The sequence below is a fragment of the Eleutherodactylus coqui genome, chromosome 6 (genome assembly GCF_035609145.1).
Source record: "Eleutherodactylus coqui strain aEleCoq1 chromosome 6, aEleCoq1.hap1, whole genome shotgun sequence".
In the NCBI taxonomy this organism is placed as follows: Eukaryota; Metazoa; Chordata; class Amphibia; order Anura; family Eleutherodactylidae; genus Eleutherodactylus; species Eleutherodactylus coqui.
Window position 1 is genome coordinate 91,392,008 of NC_089842.1, and position 18,948 is coordinate 91,410,955.

The 18,948-nt window shown below is 46.0% G+C and overlaps 1 protein-coding gene across 1 annotated transcript in view; it reads left to right on the forward strand.

Annotated features, from left to right (window-relative positions):
• Positions 1–272: 272 nt before the first annotated feature.
• The window catches only part of LOC136631397 (carcinoembryonic antigen-related cell adhesion molecule 1-like), a 39,848-nt gene continuing 21,172 nt past the window's right edge, over positions 273–18,948 (forward strand). Inside the window, exon 1 of the mRNA XM_066605678.1 lies at positions 273–369. Coding sequence (XP_066461775.1) covers positions 342–369 — 28 coding nt within the window. The 5' untranslated portion in view covers positions 273–341. The remainder of the gene's footprint in view (positions 370–18,948) is intronic.

Sequence of the window (18,948 nt, forward strand, 5' to 3'; positions counted from 1 at the left end):
GGTCATTAATTAAAAAAAAAACTTGAAAAAACCCTTTAACTAGATACTTCTCTTGGTGTCAGGTTTTACCCTTCAAGGAGTCAATTCCTTCCCTTTGTTTGCCACTTGTTAATGTTCTTATTGAGTCTTTGACATGCCTATTTACACAGTTCCTGCCAATGTAAAATGCTTTTTGTACATGCAAGTAGTTTCTCTTTTGGCATATGACTAAATCTAAGCATCGCTATGAACCGTCCGCAGTATTATATTGAATGAATGCCATTGTTTAGGCATAACTTCCGTAATCTGATTTTACCTGGTGATTGCAGACACATTTCTGGCAGGATTCAACAACACAGAACATGAAAATGTGGCTCTGGATGATTTCAGGTAACATAAACCATTGCAGTTAGACTGGAGTTTCTTGCGTTCACTCAAGAGTATAGCTACAGATGAGGTAGAGATAGCAGTTATATCCAGGCTCTGGTGCCTGAGGGTTCAGTCTTCAGTTCGTAGGTGTAGAGTGACCTGTTATAGATATCGCATTGCGATAGAAGATCTGTAAGCTATGCCTTGAAGACTACCAGAAGGAACATCTACCCATTCACTTGCATTGTTGTCTTTGTTGTTATTATTGCACACACAAGACATTTTATCAGAAAGGACGATTAGGCGATTAGTGAGTCAACTCAGGAAATATATCCCAGTGGCAAGTTATTAGATCTAAAGTCACCTCCAAACAGGGTTGTATCTTGGTCCTTTTGTGCCCATTATTTTGTCAGACCAGTGCCCACAGTGGGACCCTCTAGAACTGTGATAGGCCAATCTAATTCTCTAATATACCTTATGCTCTAATATATCTTATACTGGAAATATAGAATACTTACCATATCCCTCTAATGTTGAGACATTAAAAAATAGATCCATTTGCTATAAAATTCCAACTGTAGAATCGTTACACCTTGGACTTCCCACTAATGGCCAATTTACAATATTCCCTTGCAAAAAATGTTTATTATAATGTTTGCAAAAACTGTACTTTCTTATTCTCATCCTCTGCTGATTTGAACTCCTTCCCGCGCTGTGCCATAACTTTATGTTGTAACTCGCATATACTTACCCAGAGGTTCTCTTTAAAGGGCTATTCCACTGATTCAAAGTAAAGGTTATATGCTTCATAAGTCAATAGTATTTCACTGTAGGGAACCACAGAAAAAATAGAATAAAATATAACTTTTATTAATTAAGATAAAAAAGCAAAAGAAAAACAATATAGTGCGATATAAGGTGATGAGATAAAACTATGCTCGAATAGTAATAAAGAAGAAGTCTCTTTGATTTTATCAATTTTCATAGGCCAAGATGATTCCTTGAGGGGAAAAATCTTTATACCCTCTTGCAATATCCATAAGGTACTGAGTAGTTAGAATTAGTTGTTATTTTCTATTACTCGTTCTCCTCCCTCTATAAAGTAGAGGATGTCAGTATATTCCCCTATCGGAGGTTCTTATGTATTCTCACATAGAGAGAAAGGGAATAGTAACGTATATCTATGATGTTCTAGTCACAGAGGAGATTATTAACCAGAACCCTGTATTCCCGCCATACACAGGGCTACGTATTTCTCTAGATATATAATAGAGTGCTGGAATCTTATCTCGGACTTGAGCACGGTGAGTATATCACCAAGCTCAGAAGTATATCGAAGTCATACGCAGATTGCTTATATATGTCCACAATCGTCAAGGGGTAGATGTACATCCCAAGTACAAGTGTTGTGTTTAACTTAAGGATAGTGGATAAAGTGAATCATGCAAGGTATGCCCCACACATTGGGGAATAACCTATTGCAGGATTTTCATCAACTACCACAGTGTGAATCGATATAAAATAATTAGAGAACTTCTAAAAAGTCCAAAGACGGATACATAGTGATCTCGAATGAAGATATAGATCAAAAATATTTGTCTGGACTAATGCTGCAGATCAATAGGCTATGAGTATAAATAGCTTCTCTTAGATAGCTGTAAAGGACTCTTAGGTTTCTGTGTCCAACAGTATAAGTCCTAGGTGGTTGATTTGGTGCAAGGCCAAACTATTGATATCAATCACCTAGGTAGTCACTCTTTATATTAAATTGCTGTTAAGGAACACTAAGATTGTTGGTCCCGGTAGTTATGTGCCTAAATGATAGCTCTGGCATAAAAGCCAGGTATAGATGTCTATCACTTTAGTCAGAAATTCTATCCATCTACGCGTTTCTGCTGTCAGAGAACTTCTGGCAGCGTCATCAGGATGGATTCTATCCTAACAGCACAGTTTTTAAGCCACAAAGAGCAGTGGCTGATAGTTGATCTGAACAGCACAGTGGCTGTTAACAAAATGAGCATAGAATGCTCATTTTGAGCATAGAATGCTCATTTTGTTAACAGCCACTGTGCTGTTCAGATCAACTATCAGCCACTGCTCTTTGTGGCTTAAAAACTGTGCTGTTAGGATAGAATCCATCCTGATGACGCTGCCAGAAGTTCTCTGACAGCAGAAACGCGTAGATGGATAGAATTTCTGACTAAAGTGATAGACATCTATACCTGGCTTTTATGCCAGAGCTATCATTTAGGCACATAACTACCGGGACCAACAATCTTAGTGTTCCTTAACAGCAATTTAATATAAAGAGTGACTACCTAGGTGATTGATATCAATAGTTTGGGCTTGCACCAAATCAACCACCTAGGACTTATACTGTTGGACACAGAAACCTAAGTGTCCTTTACAGCTATCTAAGAGAAGCTATTTATACTCATAGCCTATTGATCTGCAGCATTAGTCCAGACAAATATTTTTGATCTATATCTTCATCCGAGATCACTATGTATCCGTCTTTGGACTTTTTAGAAGTTCTCTAATTATTTTATATCGATTCACACTGTGGTAGTTGATGAAAATCCTGCAATAGGTTATTCCCCAATGTGTGGGGCATACCTTGCATGACTTACTTTATCCACTATCCTTAAGTTAAACACAACACTTGTACTTGGGATGTACATCTACCCCTTGACGATTGTGGACATATATAAGCAATCTGCGTATGACTTCGATATACTTCTGAGCTTGGTGATATACTCACCGTGCTCAAGTCCGAGATAAGATTCCAGCACTCTATTATATATCTAGAGAAATACGTAGTCCTGTGTATGGCGGGAATACAGGGTTCTGGTTAATAATCTCCTCTGTGACTAGAACATCATAGATATACGTTACTATTCCCTTTCTCTCTATGTGAGAATACATAAGAACCTCCGATAGGGGAATATACTGACATCCTCTATTTTATAGAGGGGGGAGAACGAGTAATAGAAAATAACAACTAATTCTAACTACTCAGTACCTTACGGATATTGCAAGAGGGTATAAAGATTTTTCCCCTCAAGGAATCATCTTGGCCTATGAAAATTGATAAAATCAAAGAGACTTCTTCTTTATTACTATTCGAGCATAGTTTTATCTCATCACCTTATATCGCACTATATTGTTTTTCTTTTGCTTTTTTATCTTAATTAATAAAAGTTATATTTTATTCTATTTTTCTGTGGTTCCCTACAGTGAAATACACTTGATTAACGGGAACTTAACTGCCTCGGTGATATCATAAGTCAATAGCATGTAATTTTGCAGTATAATGTTAGAACTTGTTTTACAAAGTTGTAGATGCAAAGATGGGTTTCTCTAGAGCAGGGTGGTTTATTTATACTTTGACTTACTTTGAGTTTTGTTGTGTAAAGATAAAAGAACATTAGCTTTTTAATGTGTTAAAGGGAATATGTCACCATTTTTTGCAGTCCACACTGAGAGAACCACAAAGTAGTGCCTGTCTCACTGATTACAGTGATATGTCTGCTGTGTGTATCCATGCAGTAGTTTTGGAGAAACTTGCATTTTATTAACAGCAGCCAGACCCAAGCTAGTCCTTATTATTCATGAACTGCAGGATTGCCACACCCACCCCACCCTCCAGCCAATTATTGACTGCTGTCTCTCTATGCAGAGTAATGGGCAGAGAGCTGTCAATCAGTGACTGGAGTGGGTGGGGTTAGCCTGGAACTCATGAATATCAAAGACTACTTCCTGTGGTCCTCTGTATCTGGCTGCTATTGATAAAATGCAAGTTTTTCATAAACTACTGCACAAATACATACAACAGATATATATATATATATATATATATATATATATATATATATATATATATGCATTCAGGGTGGCTGTCACTACTTTATGCTGCTATCAGAGAGAGATGCAAAAAGTTGGTGACAGTTTCTTTAAGATAACTTCCGGTACTGTACTATCACAATCAAGGTAGTGGTTACGACCTGTATGCTCCTCTGTTTTACTGGTCAGACATGCTCAGTGCCTTCAAATTCTGTGTGCATTCGTCAGTAACTGGCACTGGTGCATTGTGGGTGAAGCGGTTTTTGTATTTCATGCTTGCCATTTTATATAACATTGTGAAAATCTGAAGCTGCATGGAAAGCAATGCTGGTGCAAGTTGGCAAATAAGGTACTAAAGTTCAGTTTGATGATTTAGATGGATGTTTGGAATAATGTCAGTAAGTAGAAATGTTAGGTAAATGTTAAAAATGTTGCCCAGTCTCAGGAACACCCTTTTAAATTCCTCTTGGACACCTTCTCTTCATTTAGTTTCTCAGTAGTGCACCGGATTTTTCACATGACTATTTGTGAATTTGGTGTAGTCACCATAAATAAAAAATGATAAAAATCAATTATACTAGCAAAAGTGTAGTTACTGGTATTCCTACTTTGGCAAATTTCTATCCTAAAAATTAGTTAAAACGCTCATACATAGGGTACAATTATAGGACACTGAAAGCTCTGCTCCATGTTATAAACCAGAATGTATTGAGGTCTTTTGGAGATGTGGAACCATTGGGTTGCTAAAGTATTTGCTTTTGGCTAAACCAGTGTGTGAATCTAAGGTATTGTGAGTTCTCCAAACTCACCATACTTACCAACCTTTGAACAACGAAAAGAGGGATAAATCCTGTGCCATGGCAAATTGTTTAACTTAGGCTATGGCCCTTTGTATTAAGCCATGCCCTTTGTGTCAACTCAATAATAGTGCATGTTAGTGACCCTCTCACAGTAATAATACCCATGATTGATCTCTTCAAGTTACTAATGCCTCCAATGCCTACCATGTGAGGTCTCTCACCAGACCCCTTATCCACCTTATAACCTGGCCAGGATGAACAACAAAGGGCACAGCTTACAATATGCATGTCTTTGCCCATGGTCCCTGCACCATGCCCACGCTGATCCTGCTTGAGGAGATGTCTGGGGACTGTAGTTATCTTCAGCGATTACAGATGATGTTTCCTCTGATTAGAGCCATCCAATTTCATTTTTCTTTACTATCTGGGCCCAGACCACCATGAAGACCTCTTCTAGACATAATTCATCTCTGCACACAATTTTCATCCTGCTGTTATTGTCAATACTGCTCTTAGTGCTCCCCCATAGTAATAATGCTCCCTCTTTGGTACCACAAAGTAATAGTACTCCCTCTGTGGCCCCATAAATTAATGTTATATTAATTTATTGTGAGGTCTCTGTTGCCTCACAATATAATAATGTGCCCTCTATAATCCTACTTACTTATAATGATCCATCTGTATCCACCTCTTGTCCACTGTTGGGTCCCCAATCCTGTAACACTAACTCACAGCAACAGTAGCTCTATATTTATCATTCACACAGGGTGGGATTGTCAGACAGCTTCACCTGACTTCTCCCCGGTCTCCCCCGGAAACATACTAAAAGCTGAATAAAAACCCCTCTGCCCTACAGTTTTATCCTGTGTGAGTAATGAAGATGCTACATACTGCTGGATGGGGTTAGCAAGTGTTTCTGGAATGGGGCATGTGCCAGGCCTCCCAAGACAATGGGACACTGATTTTAAAATGGTTGGGAGGACTTCCAAAATCCCCACAATGAGGTATGGACTTTCCCACAGGGAATTTCCAGGTCCCTAGTTAGCAACGTCTGATGTGCAGTTGAAGATGTCAAGTCACAGCACCTAGGCAATAGGTAGAAATTATAAATCAGACAAAGCAAAGGGTTGAGGCAGTCAGAGTTTGGTCACAAATAGTAAACATCGTTACTATTGTTGTTGGTTACTATTAGAGATGAGCGAGCACCAAAATGCTTGGGTGCTCGTTACTCGGGACGAAATTATCACGATGCTCGAGGGTTCGTTTCGAGTAACGAACCCCATTGAAGTCAATGGGCGACCCGAGCATTTTTGTATTTTGCCGATGCTCGCTAAGGTTTCCATTTGTGAAAATCAGGGCAATTCAAGAAAGTGATGGGAACGACACAGCAACGAATAGGGCAGGCGAGGGGCTACATGTTGGGCTGCATCTCAAGTTCACAGGTCCCACTATTAAGCCACAATAGCGGCAAGAGTGGGCCCCCCCCCCAACAACTTTTACTTCTGAAAAGCCCTCATTAGCAATGCATACCTTAGCTAAGCACCACACTACCTCCAACAAAGCACAATCACTGCCTGCATGACACTCCGCTGCCACTTCTCCTGGCTTACATGCTGCCCAACCCCCCCCCCAACCCCCCCCCCCCCCCCCGCACGACGCAGTGTCCACAGCGCACACCAAAGTGTCCCTGCGCAGCCTTCAGCTGCACTCATGCCACGCCACCCTCATGTCTATTTATAAGTGCGTCTGCCATGAGGAGGAAACGCAGGCACACACTGCAGAGGGTTGGCACGGCTAGGCAGCGACCCTCTTTAAAACGGGTGGGGCGATAGCCCACAATGCTGTACAGAGGCAATGAGAAATATAATCCTGTGCCACCGCCATCAGGAGCTGCACACGTGGGCATAGCAATGGGGAACCTATGTGCCACACACTATTCATTCTGTCAAGGTGTCTGCATGCCCCAGTCAGACCGCGTTTTTTTATAAATAGTCACAGGCAGGTACAACTCCGCAATGGGAATTCCGTGTGCAACCACAGCATGGGTGGCTCCCTGGAACCCACCGGCTGTACATTAATGTATCCCATTGCAGTGCCCATCACAGCTGAGGTAACGTCCGATTAAATGCAGGTGGGCTTTGGCCCACACTGCATGCCCCAACCTGACCGGGCTTTTTAATTCATAGACACAGGCAGGTACAACTCCTTATTGTGAAGTTCCTGTGGACCGACAGCATGGGTGGGTGCCAGGAAGCCACCGGCGGCACATAAATATATCCCATAGCATTGCCCATCACAGCTGAGGTAATGTCATGTTAAATGCAGGTGGGCTTCGGCCCACACTGCATGCCCCAGTCAGACTGGGTTTCTTTAGAAGCTTACACATGTAGTTACAACTCCGTGTGGACCGACAGCATGGGTGGCTCCCTGGAACCCACCGGCGGTACATAAATATATCCCATTACAGTGCCCAGCACAGCTGATGTAACGTCAGCTGTAATGCAGGTGGGCAAAAAATTAATTGGATTACACTGTAGGCGAGGGCCCCAAAAAATTGGTGAATTGGTTAATGTGGCTTAATTGGTAACTAGGCCTGGAGGCAGCCCAGTTAAAATAAAAATTGGTTCAGGTGCAAGTTTCAACGCTTTAATGAGCATTGAAACATATAAAAATAGTTTACAAAAATTATATGACTGAGCCTTGTGGGCCTAAGAAAAATTGCCCGTTCGGCGTGATTACGTCAGGTTTCAGGAGGAGGAGCAGGAGGAGGAGGAGGAATATTATACACAGATTGATGAAGCTAAAAGGTCCACGTTTTTGATGGTGATAGAGAACAATGCTTCCATCCGCGGGTGCAGCCTACGTATTGTTTAGGTATCGCTGCTGTCCGCTGGTGAAGAAGAGAAGTCTGGGGAAATCCAGGCTTTGTTCATCTTGATGAGTGTAAGCCTGTCGGCACTGTCGGTTGACAGGCGGGTACGCTTATCCGTGATGAATCCCCCAGCCGCACTAAACACCCTCTCTGACAAAACGCTAGCCGCAGGACAAGCAAGCACCTCCAGGGCATACAGCTTGAGTTCAGGCCACGTGTCCAGCTTCGACACCCAGTAGTTGTAGGGGGCAGAGGCGTCACCGAGGACGGTCGTGCGATCAGCTACGTACTCCCTCACCATCCTTTTACAGTGCTCCCGCCAACTCAGCCTTGACTGGGGAGCGGTGACACAGTGTTGCTGGGGAGCCATAAAGCTGGCAAAGGCCTTGGAGAATGTTCCCCTGCCTGCGCTGTACATGCTGCCTGATCTCTGCACCTCCCGTGCTACCTGGCCCTCGGAACTGCGCCTTCTGCCACTAGCGCTGTCGGATGGGAAGTTTACCATCAGTTTGTCCACCAGCGCCCTGTGGTATAGCATCATTCTCGAACCCCTTTCCTCTTCGGGAATGAGAGTGGAAAGGTTCTCCTTATACCGTGGGTCGAGCAGTGTGTACACCCAGTAATCCGTAGTGGCCGGAATGCGTGTAACGCGAGGGTCATGAGAAAGGCATCCTAACATGAAGTCAGCCATGTGTGCCAGGGTACCTGTACGCAACACATGGCTGTCCTCACTAGGAAGATCACTTTCAGGATCCTCCTCCTCCTCCTCCTCCCCCTCCTCCTCCTCAGGCCATACACGCTGAAAGGATGACAGGCAAGCAGCATGTGTACCCTCAGCAGTGGGCCAAGCTGTCTCTTCCCCCTCCTCCTCATACACCTCCCCCTCCTCCTCCTCCTCCTCCTCAACGCGCTGAGATATAGACATGAGGGTGCTCTGACTATCCAGCGACATACTGTCTTCCCACGCCTCAGTTTCCGAGTGCAAAGCGTCTGTCTTTATGCTTTGCAGGGAACTTCTCAAGAGGCATAGCAGAGGAATGGTGACGCTAATGATTGCAGCATCCCCGCTCACCATCTGGGTAGACTCCTCAAAGTTTCCAAGGACCTGGCAGATGTCTGCCAACCAGGCCCACTCTTCTGTAAAGAATTGAGGAGGCTGACTCACACTACGCCGCCCATGTTGGAGTTGGTATTCCACTATAGCTCTACGCTGCTCATAAAGCCTGGCCAACATGTGGAGCGTAGAGTTCCACCGTGTGGGCACGTCGCACAGCAGTCGCTGCAGGGTGGCAGCGTCCGACTTGGAGTTGCGGAAATGTGCGCTGACCCGGCGCACCTTTCCGAGCAGGTATGACAAGTGTGGGTAGCTTTTCAGAAAGCGCTGAACCACCAAATTAAAGACATGGGCCAGGCATGGCACGTGCGTGAGGCTGCCGAGCTGCAGAGCCGCCACCAGGTTACGGCCGTTGTCACACACGACCATGCCCGGTTGGAGGCTCAGCGGCGCAAGCCAGCGGTCGGTCTGCTCTGTCAGACCCTGCAGCAGTTCGTGGGCCGTGTGCCTCTTCTTTCCTAAGCTGAGTAGTTTCAGCACGGCCTGCTGACGCTTGCCCACCGCTGTGCTGCCACGCCGCGCGACACCGACTGCTGCCGACGTGCTGCTGCTGACACATCTTGATTGCGAGACAAAGGTTGCGTTGGAGGAGGAGGAGGAGGAGGGTGGTTTAGTGGAGGAAGCATACACCGCCGCAGATACCAGCACCGAGCTGGGGCCCGCAATTCTGGGGGTGGGTAGGACGTGAGCGGTCCCAGGCTCTGACTCTGTCCCAGCCTCCACTAAATTCACCCAATGTGCCGTCAGGGAGATATAGTGGCCCTGTCCGCCTGTGCTTGTCCACGTGTCCGTTGTTAAGTGGACCTTGGCAGTAACCGCGTTGCTGAGGGCGCGTACAATGTTGCGGGAGACGTGATCGTGCAGGGCTGGGACGGCACATCGGGAAAAGTAGTGGCAAATGGGAACCGAGTAGCGCGGGGCAGCCGCCGCCATCATGCTTTTGAAAGCCTCCGTTTCCACAAGCCTATACGGCAGCATCTCCAGGCTGATCAGTTTGGCAATGTGCACATATAACGCTTGAGCGTGCAGGTGCGTGACGGCGTACTTGCGCTTGCGCTCAAACAGTGGCGCTAGCGACGTCTAGACGCTGCGCTGAGAGACATTGCTGGATGGGGCCGAGGACAGCGGAGGTGAGGGTGTGGGTGCAGGCCAGGAGATGGTAGTGCCTGTGTCCACAGAGCGGGGTTGGATCTCAGTGGCAGGTTGGGGCACAGGGGGAGAGGCAGTGGTGCAAACCGGAGGCGGTGAACGGCCTTCGTCCCACCTTGTGGGGTGCTTGGCCATCAGATGCCTGCGCATGCTGGTGGTGGTGCCTCCCCAGCTGATCTTGGCGCGACAAAGGTTGCACACCACTGTTCGTCGGTCGTCAGGCGTCTCTGTGAAAAACTGCCACACCGTAGAGCACCTTGACCTCTGCAGGGTGGCATGGCGCGAGGGGGCGCTTTGGGAAACAGTTGGTGGATTATTCGGTCTGGCCCTGCCTCTACCCCTGGCCACCGCACTGGCTCGGCCTGTGCCCACACCCTGACTGGGGCCTCCGTGTCCTCGCCCGCGTCCACGTCCTATAGGCCTACCCCTACCCCTCAGCATGGTGTATTGCCAGTAGTGCAGAAACAGAACGCTGTAATTAAATGTGCTGCTCATTGGCCTGTGGTTGGAGGCTGACTTCGCTTACGGAACGCCAGGAAATAATTTTGCACAAGCCTGCTGTAACACTTAGCTGGCTGCGTATGAATTAGGAGGACAACTACACGCAGCACAGACCCAGTACACTGAGGACAGTCACAGGCAGCCCAAATAGATTTTTTTCCCCAAATGTTTTTGCAAAGGCCCACTGGCTATATTCAATCAATATATCTCTTCTCTCTCTGCGTCACCGCTACTGGCCCTGGAGTATGTCAAATAACTGCAGAGTGTTGCACTGTGGACTGGAATACAGCGGTGATTTAACAGCCAACACAGAGCCAGCAAATAATTTTGCACAAGCCTGCTGTAACACTTAGCTGGCTGCGTATGAATTAGGAGGACTACTACACCCAGCACAGACCCAGAACACTGAGGACAGTCACAGGCAGCCCAAATAGATTTTTTTCCCCAAATGTTTTTGCAAAGGCCCACTGCCTATATTAAATCAATATGTCTTCTGTCCCTGCCTCACAATATATGTCTTCTGTCCCTGCCTCACAATATATTTCTTCTGTCCCTGCCTCACAATATATGTCTTCTGTCCCTGCCTCACAATATATGTCTTCTGTCCCTGCCTCACAATATATGTCTTCTGTCCCTGCCTAACCACCACTTCTGGCCCTGGAGTATTACTGCAGGGCGCAATGCTCTGCACGGCCGATATACGAAAAAAAAAAAAAAAGTGCAACACTGCAAAAAGCAGCCTCCACAGTACTGCACACGGTTAGATGTGGCCCTAAGAAGGACCGTTGGGGTTCTTGAAGCCTAAAATACTCCTAACGCTCTCCCTACAGCAGCTCCGGCACCAACAGCACTTTCCCTAAACTATGTCAGAACAAATCTGTGGCGAGCCGCGGGAGGGGCCGATTTTTATACTCGGGTGACACCTGATCTCGCCAGCCACTCACTGCAGGGGGGTGGTATAGGGCTTGAACGTTGCAGGGGGAAGTTGTAATGCCTTCCCTGTCTTTCTATTGGCCAGAAAAGCGCGCTAACGTCTCAGAGATGAAAGTGAAAGTAACTCGAACATCGCGTGGTACTCGTCACGAGTAACGAGCATCTCGAACACGCTAATACTCGAACGAGTATCAAGCTCGGACGAGTACATTCGCTTATCTCTAGTTACTATTTCTCGTTGGCTCATTCAAACGGGAAATTGTTCAGAATATTTTAGTCTTTCACATTCGCTGTATAACTGAATGAGAGGGACTGAATGAGCGCTGTTTAAACTAAACAATAAGTTATTTTTAAAGAGCCAATGTTGTTTTTTATGCCTGCATAAAATAAATGTTGAGCAAAAAGCAAAATAATCGTTCGTCGTTCAGTCGTTGGCTCTCATTTAGACTGAACAATATTGGTCACTTTTGCTTGTTTCAACAGTTTTTTGAATGATACTCATTCTGTTTAAAAGCAGATTTAGTCAAATATGTAAGCTACGTCAGTAACAAACAGATCAGGGACAGTACACTTTAAAGGGAACCTGTCAATGACTATGAGTACCATAATCTAAATTATGATGCTCATAGGACACATTTCTGAAAGCTCGGGGAGGTATTTTTCACACTTACCCACCTCCCAGTGCCCATGCTGTTAGCTAGAAAAGTTGGTCTATGGGCCGTGCATCCAAACAGTGGTTGCGTTGTCGGACTCAAAGCTGCAGGCTGTGTACATGTGCTCCCGTATACAGCAACTTTGAGGATCCTGCCCTGTGAGCACCATATCTTAATTTATGGTGCTCATACCTGGTGGCAGATTACCATTACAGAGTACAGTAACATAGTAATATAGTATATAAAGCCGAAAAAAGACATAAGTCCATCCAGTTTAACCTTTTACCCCCCAATGTTGATCCAGAAGAAGGCTAAAGAAAACCCAATAAGGTAGAAGCCAATTTCCCCCATTTAAGGGGAAAAAAATCCTTCCTGACTCCAATCTGGCAATCAGAATAATGCCTGGATCAACAACCAATCTGAAATTATTAATGATTATAATATTGTGCCACTTAAGAAAAACATCCAGGCCCTTCTTGTACTTTTTTGCTATCACCACATCCTCAGGCAGAGAGTTCCATAGTCTCACAGCTCTTACAGTAAAGAACCCCCTATGATGTGTAGAAACCTTCTTTCTTCTAGACACAGAGGAAAGAAGGTGTGTCCCCTTGTTATAGTCACAGTCCTGGGTATAAATAGATGATGGGAGAGATCTCTGTATTGTCCCCTGATATATTTTTTTAAACAATTTCTTTTTATTGAAATAATGGTATAACAGTGCCGGATATAGGGACATGCATATCAGCCACGCAGGGCCAGTTTGAAAATAACCATTCAGTTACAGACATCAGAATAAATACAACGCTTCTGTCATGTATAGCATACTTCCGGCCAGGTAACGGGGAGGACAATCAGGGGCATAGGCGGGGGGGGGGGGGGGGATGAGGGTGCGAGGTGTAATGAGAAATACACCTAGGGGAACCGGGTGTGATCAGGTGGGGTAGATTTAGGAAAAACAATTGGGGAAAACAATTTGGGAGAACAAACAGCAAAATGTTGTCTTTATATTGTGGTGTGAGCATAGGCAGATCCTTTATTTTAGGTTGTGGCGAGATCTGGATTGTCCTGAAAGCAAATCCATGGGGTCCAAAGGGCCGTGAAGTCGTCCCTGGTGTTGGCCTCCCACGCCAGGATTTCCTCAAACTGGAAGATTTGCGCTATCCTGTCTAACCACTGGCGGATTTGTGGAATCTCCTTCTCTTTCCAGAAGAGGGGTATCAGGAGCTTAGCTGCCGTTAAAAGGATTGTAGGCAAACTTTTTTTTGAGGGTTTGAAATGGTTTGTGGGGAGCCAGATAAGTATCTCCTCCGGTCTAAAGGAGTAAGAGGTATGGCATATTTTGTTGATAATGTTGGTGACTGACCGCCAGTAGGGCTTAATTTTTGAACATTCCCACCAAATATGGAGGGCTGTCCCTTTTTCTTCCTCACATCTCCAGCAAGCGTCTGTGGATGTCGGGTTCGTTTTGGAAGTTGTGACTGGGGTTCTATACCACCTGGTCAACAGCTTGTAAGAGTTTTCCTGTGTGCGAACGCATTTTGAGAACCCGTGGAAATTTTTCAGGACTTTTAGGGTATCTTCTCGACTGAGAGTAAGTCCCAATTCTCTTTCCCATTCCCTCAAAAACCAGGGCCTTTCTGAGGCTTTTTGCAACAGAAGTCCTTTATAAAGATGTGTAACCAACTTTTTCGGTCGAGAGGGTAGGGAAGTATACATCTCAAACCATGTCGGGTCTCTCGAGTTCTCAAGGTGGGTGGATTGGAACTGTCTCAGTGAGTGATATAGAGTAGCCCTTTCCAAGAAGTTGTGGGGTGGTTGTGGGAGCCAGCTGTCTAGCTGCATCGGGTCTGTCAAAGTGGGGCTCTTAAGAATATCATAAATTGTGGTGGATTGGAGTTTATCCCTTATTCCTTCACTTCCCCATGGTTTATTAGCTAGAATAGAGGGTATTAAAGAAGCTGGTGTCATGGGGGGGAGGGACCTTGCACTTGTCACTCCCATCCGTGCATGTTTCAGTACCTTGATAGTGCATTTTGTGATGGGGTTAAGGTGCACATGTTTATCTTGTGTGAGACCATTGACCCAGAGCAGACCCTGGTTATCCTTCCCAAGTATTGTCCTTTCCATACAAAGTGTTGGGGAGGCAATTGTGTTATCTATTAAGAGGATCCATCTGGCTATGTGAATCGCCTTGTGGTATAGCTGGAGGTCTGGGAGTCCCGTACCTCCTTGGGGGCATTTTTGGCTCAGGAATGAAAAGGACAATCTCAGGTTATGCCCTCCCCAGATATAGTCACGGAATAGTTTGTGCATTTGTGAGAAGAAGGTAATGGGTAGGTCGATTGGCACCGAGTGCAGGATATAAATAATGGGCGGGAGAATATATGTAGAAATAAGGCTTTTCCTACCTAGCCAGGAAATAATTGGTATTTTTAGTTGGTCGAGCTGGTTCTTCACTTTTTTAATCAACGGGGCATAGTTTGTGTCATATAGGAGGGAGGGGTTCGCCGTCAAGGTGATGCCTAGATATTTAATTTTTGATGTGGGCCATTTGAATGCAAACTGTTCCCTCAGGTTGCTAACTGTGCGGGGAGGAGCCGTTATATTTAGTATCTCCGACTTGTCATAATTAATTTTAAAATTGGACAACCTACCAAAGTGTTCAAACGTCTCTACAAGCGCCGGCAGGGCCCTCCTGGGATTGGTGGCCATCACCAGGAGATCATCAGCGTAGGCTGCGGTGGTGTGGGTGGCCTCTCCTATTTGGAGGCCCTCAATATCTGGGTTCTGTCTGATATCTTGGAGTAACGTCTCCATCACTAGGATGAAGAGATTGGGCGATAATGGGCAACCTTGCCTAGTGCCGTTCCTGATGGGAAAGGGTTTGGATAACGTGCCATTGACTTGGACTCTCGCCGTCGGCTCAGAGTAAAGGGTGAAAATAGCTTTTATGAACGGCAGGGGGAATCCAAATTTAGACAGGGTGCTATTGATGAAATTCCAGCTTACCCTGTCGAAGGCCTTCTCAGCATCTGTGGAGATTAGGATCAGTGGGCGTTTATTGTGTTTCGCGTAGTGGATAGCCTGAATTGCTCGGGTTGTGTTAAATTTCCCCTCCCTACCCGGCACAAAACCTACTTGGTCTGGGCTTATCAATTTAGTCAGTAGGGTAGCCATCCTATGGGCGAGCAGTTTCGCCCAAAGTTTAATATCTAAATTCAGTAGGGAGATGGGGCGGTAATTTCCACAGGATTCTGGGTCCTTACCCTCTTTGGGGATAAGCGCTATGTAAGCCTCTTGGGCTTGTTTGGGTAGTGCTGAGCCTGAGAGAAGGGAATTGCAGAGTTTGGTCAGTTGTGGGACAAGTATATTGCCAAACTTTTTGTAATAGGCAATGGGGAGCCCATCCGGGCCCGGGCTTTTCCCGTTCGGAATGGAGGCTAGGACTTCGGCTACTTCATTCTCCGTCGCTGGGTCTAAGAGCGAGGAGGCATCCTCCTCAGTCAGTACAGGTAATTTTAAATTATTTAGGAAGTTGTGCACGGTGTCCTGTTGGGCCCCGGTGTCCCTCTCTAGGTTATATAAGGTGGTGTAGAATTTTTCAAATTCCGCAGCCATCTCTTCTGTAGATGTTACTGTGGCTCCCGCCGCTGTCTTGACCTGGGAAATAAAGTGTTTCTCTCGTTGTTTTTGGATTAATCTTGTCATCGTTTTAGAACCTCTGTCGCCATGTATATATATCTTATATTTGGAGGTAAATAAAGTTTTAGCTGCTTTGATGTTTAAGGTGTTTTTCAATTTGTCCCTCAGGTCTTGAGGTTCTTTTAGTGTGTCGTTATTGGGACTATCTTTATGCTGTGCCTCCTTATCTGAGATTTTGGTGAGTAGGGTATTGACCTCCTCCTCCCTCCGCCGCTTGACTCTGGTGCCCATGGATATCAGCTCCCCCCTAATGCAAGCTTTATGTGCCTCCCAGATGAAGGGAACCGGTACCTCCGGGGAGTCATTAATCCGGAAGAATTCCTCCAGTTTCTCTGAGATGCTCGTAACATTGTCCCTTCCACTGATCAGCGTGTAATTGAGGCACCAATTCCATTCTCTCCTCGGGAGGCTGTCCACAATCAGAGAGAGAAAGATAGGGGCATGATCTGATATGGTGATGGGGCCAATATCCGCTGAGGTAATCGCGTGCAAAAATCTGCCTGAGACCAACAAGTAGTCAATTCTGTGGTAGGTTGCATGTATGTGAGAGAAGTAGGTATATTCCCTGAGCCCGGGGTTCCTCAGCCTCCACGCGTCGCGCAGATTTGATTCAGCTAGTAGGCTTCTCAGTCTGCGGGTCAGCGTCTTGGGTGTCTGTGTAGCGCACGAGGTGGTGTCTATCGTATGGTCTAACGCTATGTTAAAGTCACCTCCAACTATTTCCAAGCCTTCGGCAAATTCTTTGAATTTAGAAATAATGCGTATTAGCCACTGGGCCAGGTTTTTGTTTGGGGCGTACAGGTTACCGAGAGAGATCACTCTGTGTGCCACTGTGCCTTTCAGGAATATGAATCTGCCGGCCGGGTCTGATTCAGACTTGGTGAGAATAAAAGGGATATTTTTGCTGATCGCGAAGGAGACCCCTCTTGAGGCTGAGGAATGCGTGCTGTGGAACCATTGATTATAATTATGACTTGGGAGTTTGGGTATGCGATTGTGACGGAAGTGGGTTTCCTGTAGGAACATCACGTCCGGGCTGTGTTTTTTGGTAAGGATAAATGTCTGTGCTCTCTTCTGGGGATTATTCCAGCCTCTGACATTAAATGAGACAATTTTAACTTCCGCCATTAGTCGACCATAGGGGAACTATTTTCTGTAGGGGGTCTGCCTTTTTCACATCTAAAATTTTGCTAACCATCTTGCTGTTCCAACTGGGGGTAAAAACATACTCCACATAAAGTGGGAAAAAGAGGAAATTTGTTAGACACGAGGTGGGGGGAGGGCCATTCCCAAAGGGACCCTGAACCTGTTCCTCACTCAGGGTCAAGGGAGGGGCGTTAGCCCCATGGCATCTCCTAGCCCTTGCGTACTTGGGGGGTGGGTGGACACGCACCTTTTCGGTTTGGTGCGACCCCCGATAACCACATAAACTTAAATCGATCAAAAATTTTTCTTTTTTAAACATTTTCAAACCGTAACGACATTGTTAAGTTATGAAACTAGCAAACATTATGGACTGGACACAGATCCGCGCACCTTGGAAGAAAAAAATACAGTGTGCATTTACATCACATTAAACAAACTGTGTAGGTCTAGGCCATGCAACGAACGCGTGGAGTGCCGGCAGAACCGGGCAGCGGTATCTAATCAGCTGATAAGCAACATATAAGGGGAGAGCGGGGGGGAGAGCGGGGGGGAGAGCAGGGGGGAGTCCCCCCCCCCGCCCCCCCAGCGCAGCCCCCGCCTCCAGCACCCGCCCCACGACCAGACCCCCGCATATTCACCGTGAACTGGTTAGTTGCCTCCTCCTTCACTCCTGCATCCCAGCCCCTCCGACCTCCTCGATAGATCTGCCCGTTATCTTGTTTAGCTGGTGGAAGAGAAAAGAAGGGGGGGGGGAGAGAACGAGAGAGATATCGTTCCTAGTCATCTGAAGAAAGGAAGGCGGGCCGACCTCAGGCCTCAGCCTGCTGTTTTTTCTTTTGCCTAGGAGTTTTCGGAGGCTTGTTAATCGTCCATTGCTCAGAAGCCTTCAATTGGGGCAAACGTGTTTTAGGTTGGAATGGCAGCCAGGATGGAATTGCAATAGGTGTTATTCCGAGCTTTTCCCACGCCTTCTCGAGGTCGTTTGGTGATCTGATGGTAATCTGTTGTCCATCTTTAAAGGTCGCAAGACCAAACGGGAAAAGCCATCTGACCGGGAGTTTTTTGATGCGTAGGGCTTCCGTCAGGGGTTTAAGTAAGCGTCTTTTAGCCAGAGTGCTGGGGGCGACATCCTGAAAAATACGGATTTTATGGTCTTCAAAGAGGATCTCACTTGTTTCTCTGGCCTTATGCAGTATTGCTGAGGTGTCCACGAAGCTCAGGAGGCCGCAGACAACGTCCCTTGGGGGTTCAGAAGCCATTGGTTTGGGTCTCAGAGCTCTATGTATCCGCTCAATCACGATTTTACCAGTTCTATCTTCGCCTAGCAGGGACTGAAATATTTGCATAGCAGTCGAGTTTAGTGCTTCTGCGGCTATTGATTCTGGTAGGCCCCTAAAACGGATATTTTTCCTGCGGCTCCTGTTCTCTTGGTCCTCAATAAGGAGCATTGCATGGTTCAATTGGTCTTGTTGCTCTGTTAGGGAGTCTTGGAGGGCTGTGTTATGTTGCATCAGTTCTTGTTGTGCATTCTCCAAGTCCTCCACCCTATGGCCAATTTGTTTGACTTCAGATTTTATGTCCGCCAACTCTTTCATTACCGGAGAGATTGTCTGAGTCAGGATTTCTTTAAGGAAAGATCGTGAGATTGGTTCCCTGTCCATGTCCTCATCATAGTCCGGAGTAATAGAGGTGCTTTCTATGTCTGAGTCCTCTCTGTGTTGGCCAGTAGCGCCTTCTTGTGGAGCTCTCTGGCGCCGTGCTGCCGGAGAGCTGTGTTTTTTCTTTAGGAATTTATCCATCTCTGCTTGGCTTTGGTTAACCCTGGGCGCCTCCGCGTGCTCCCTGCTTTTATCTCTCCCAATTTTCACCATAGCGCGTCCTCAGATT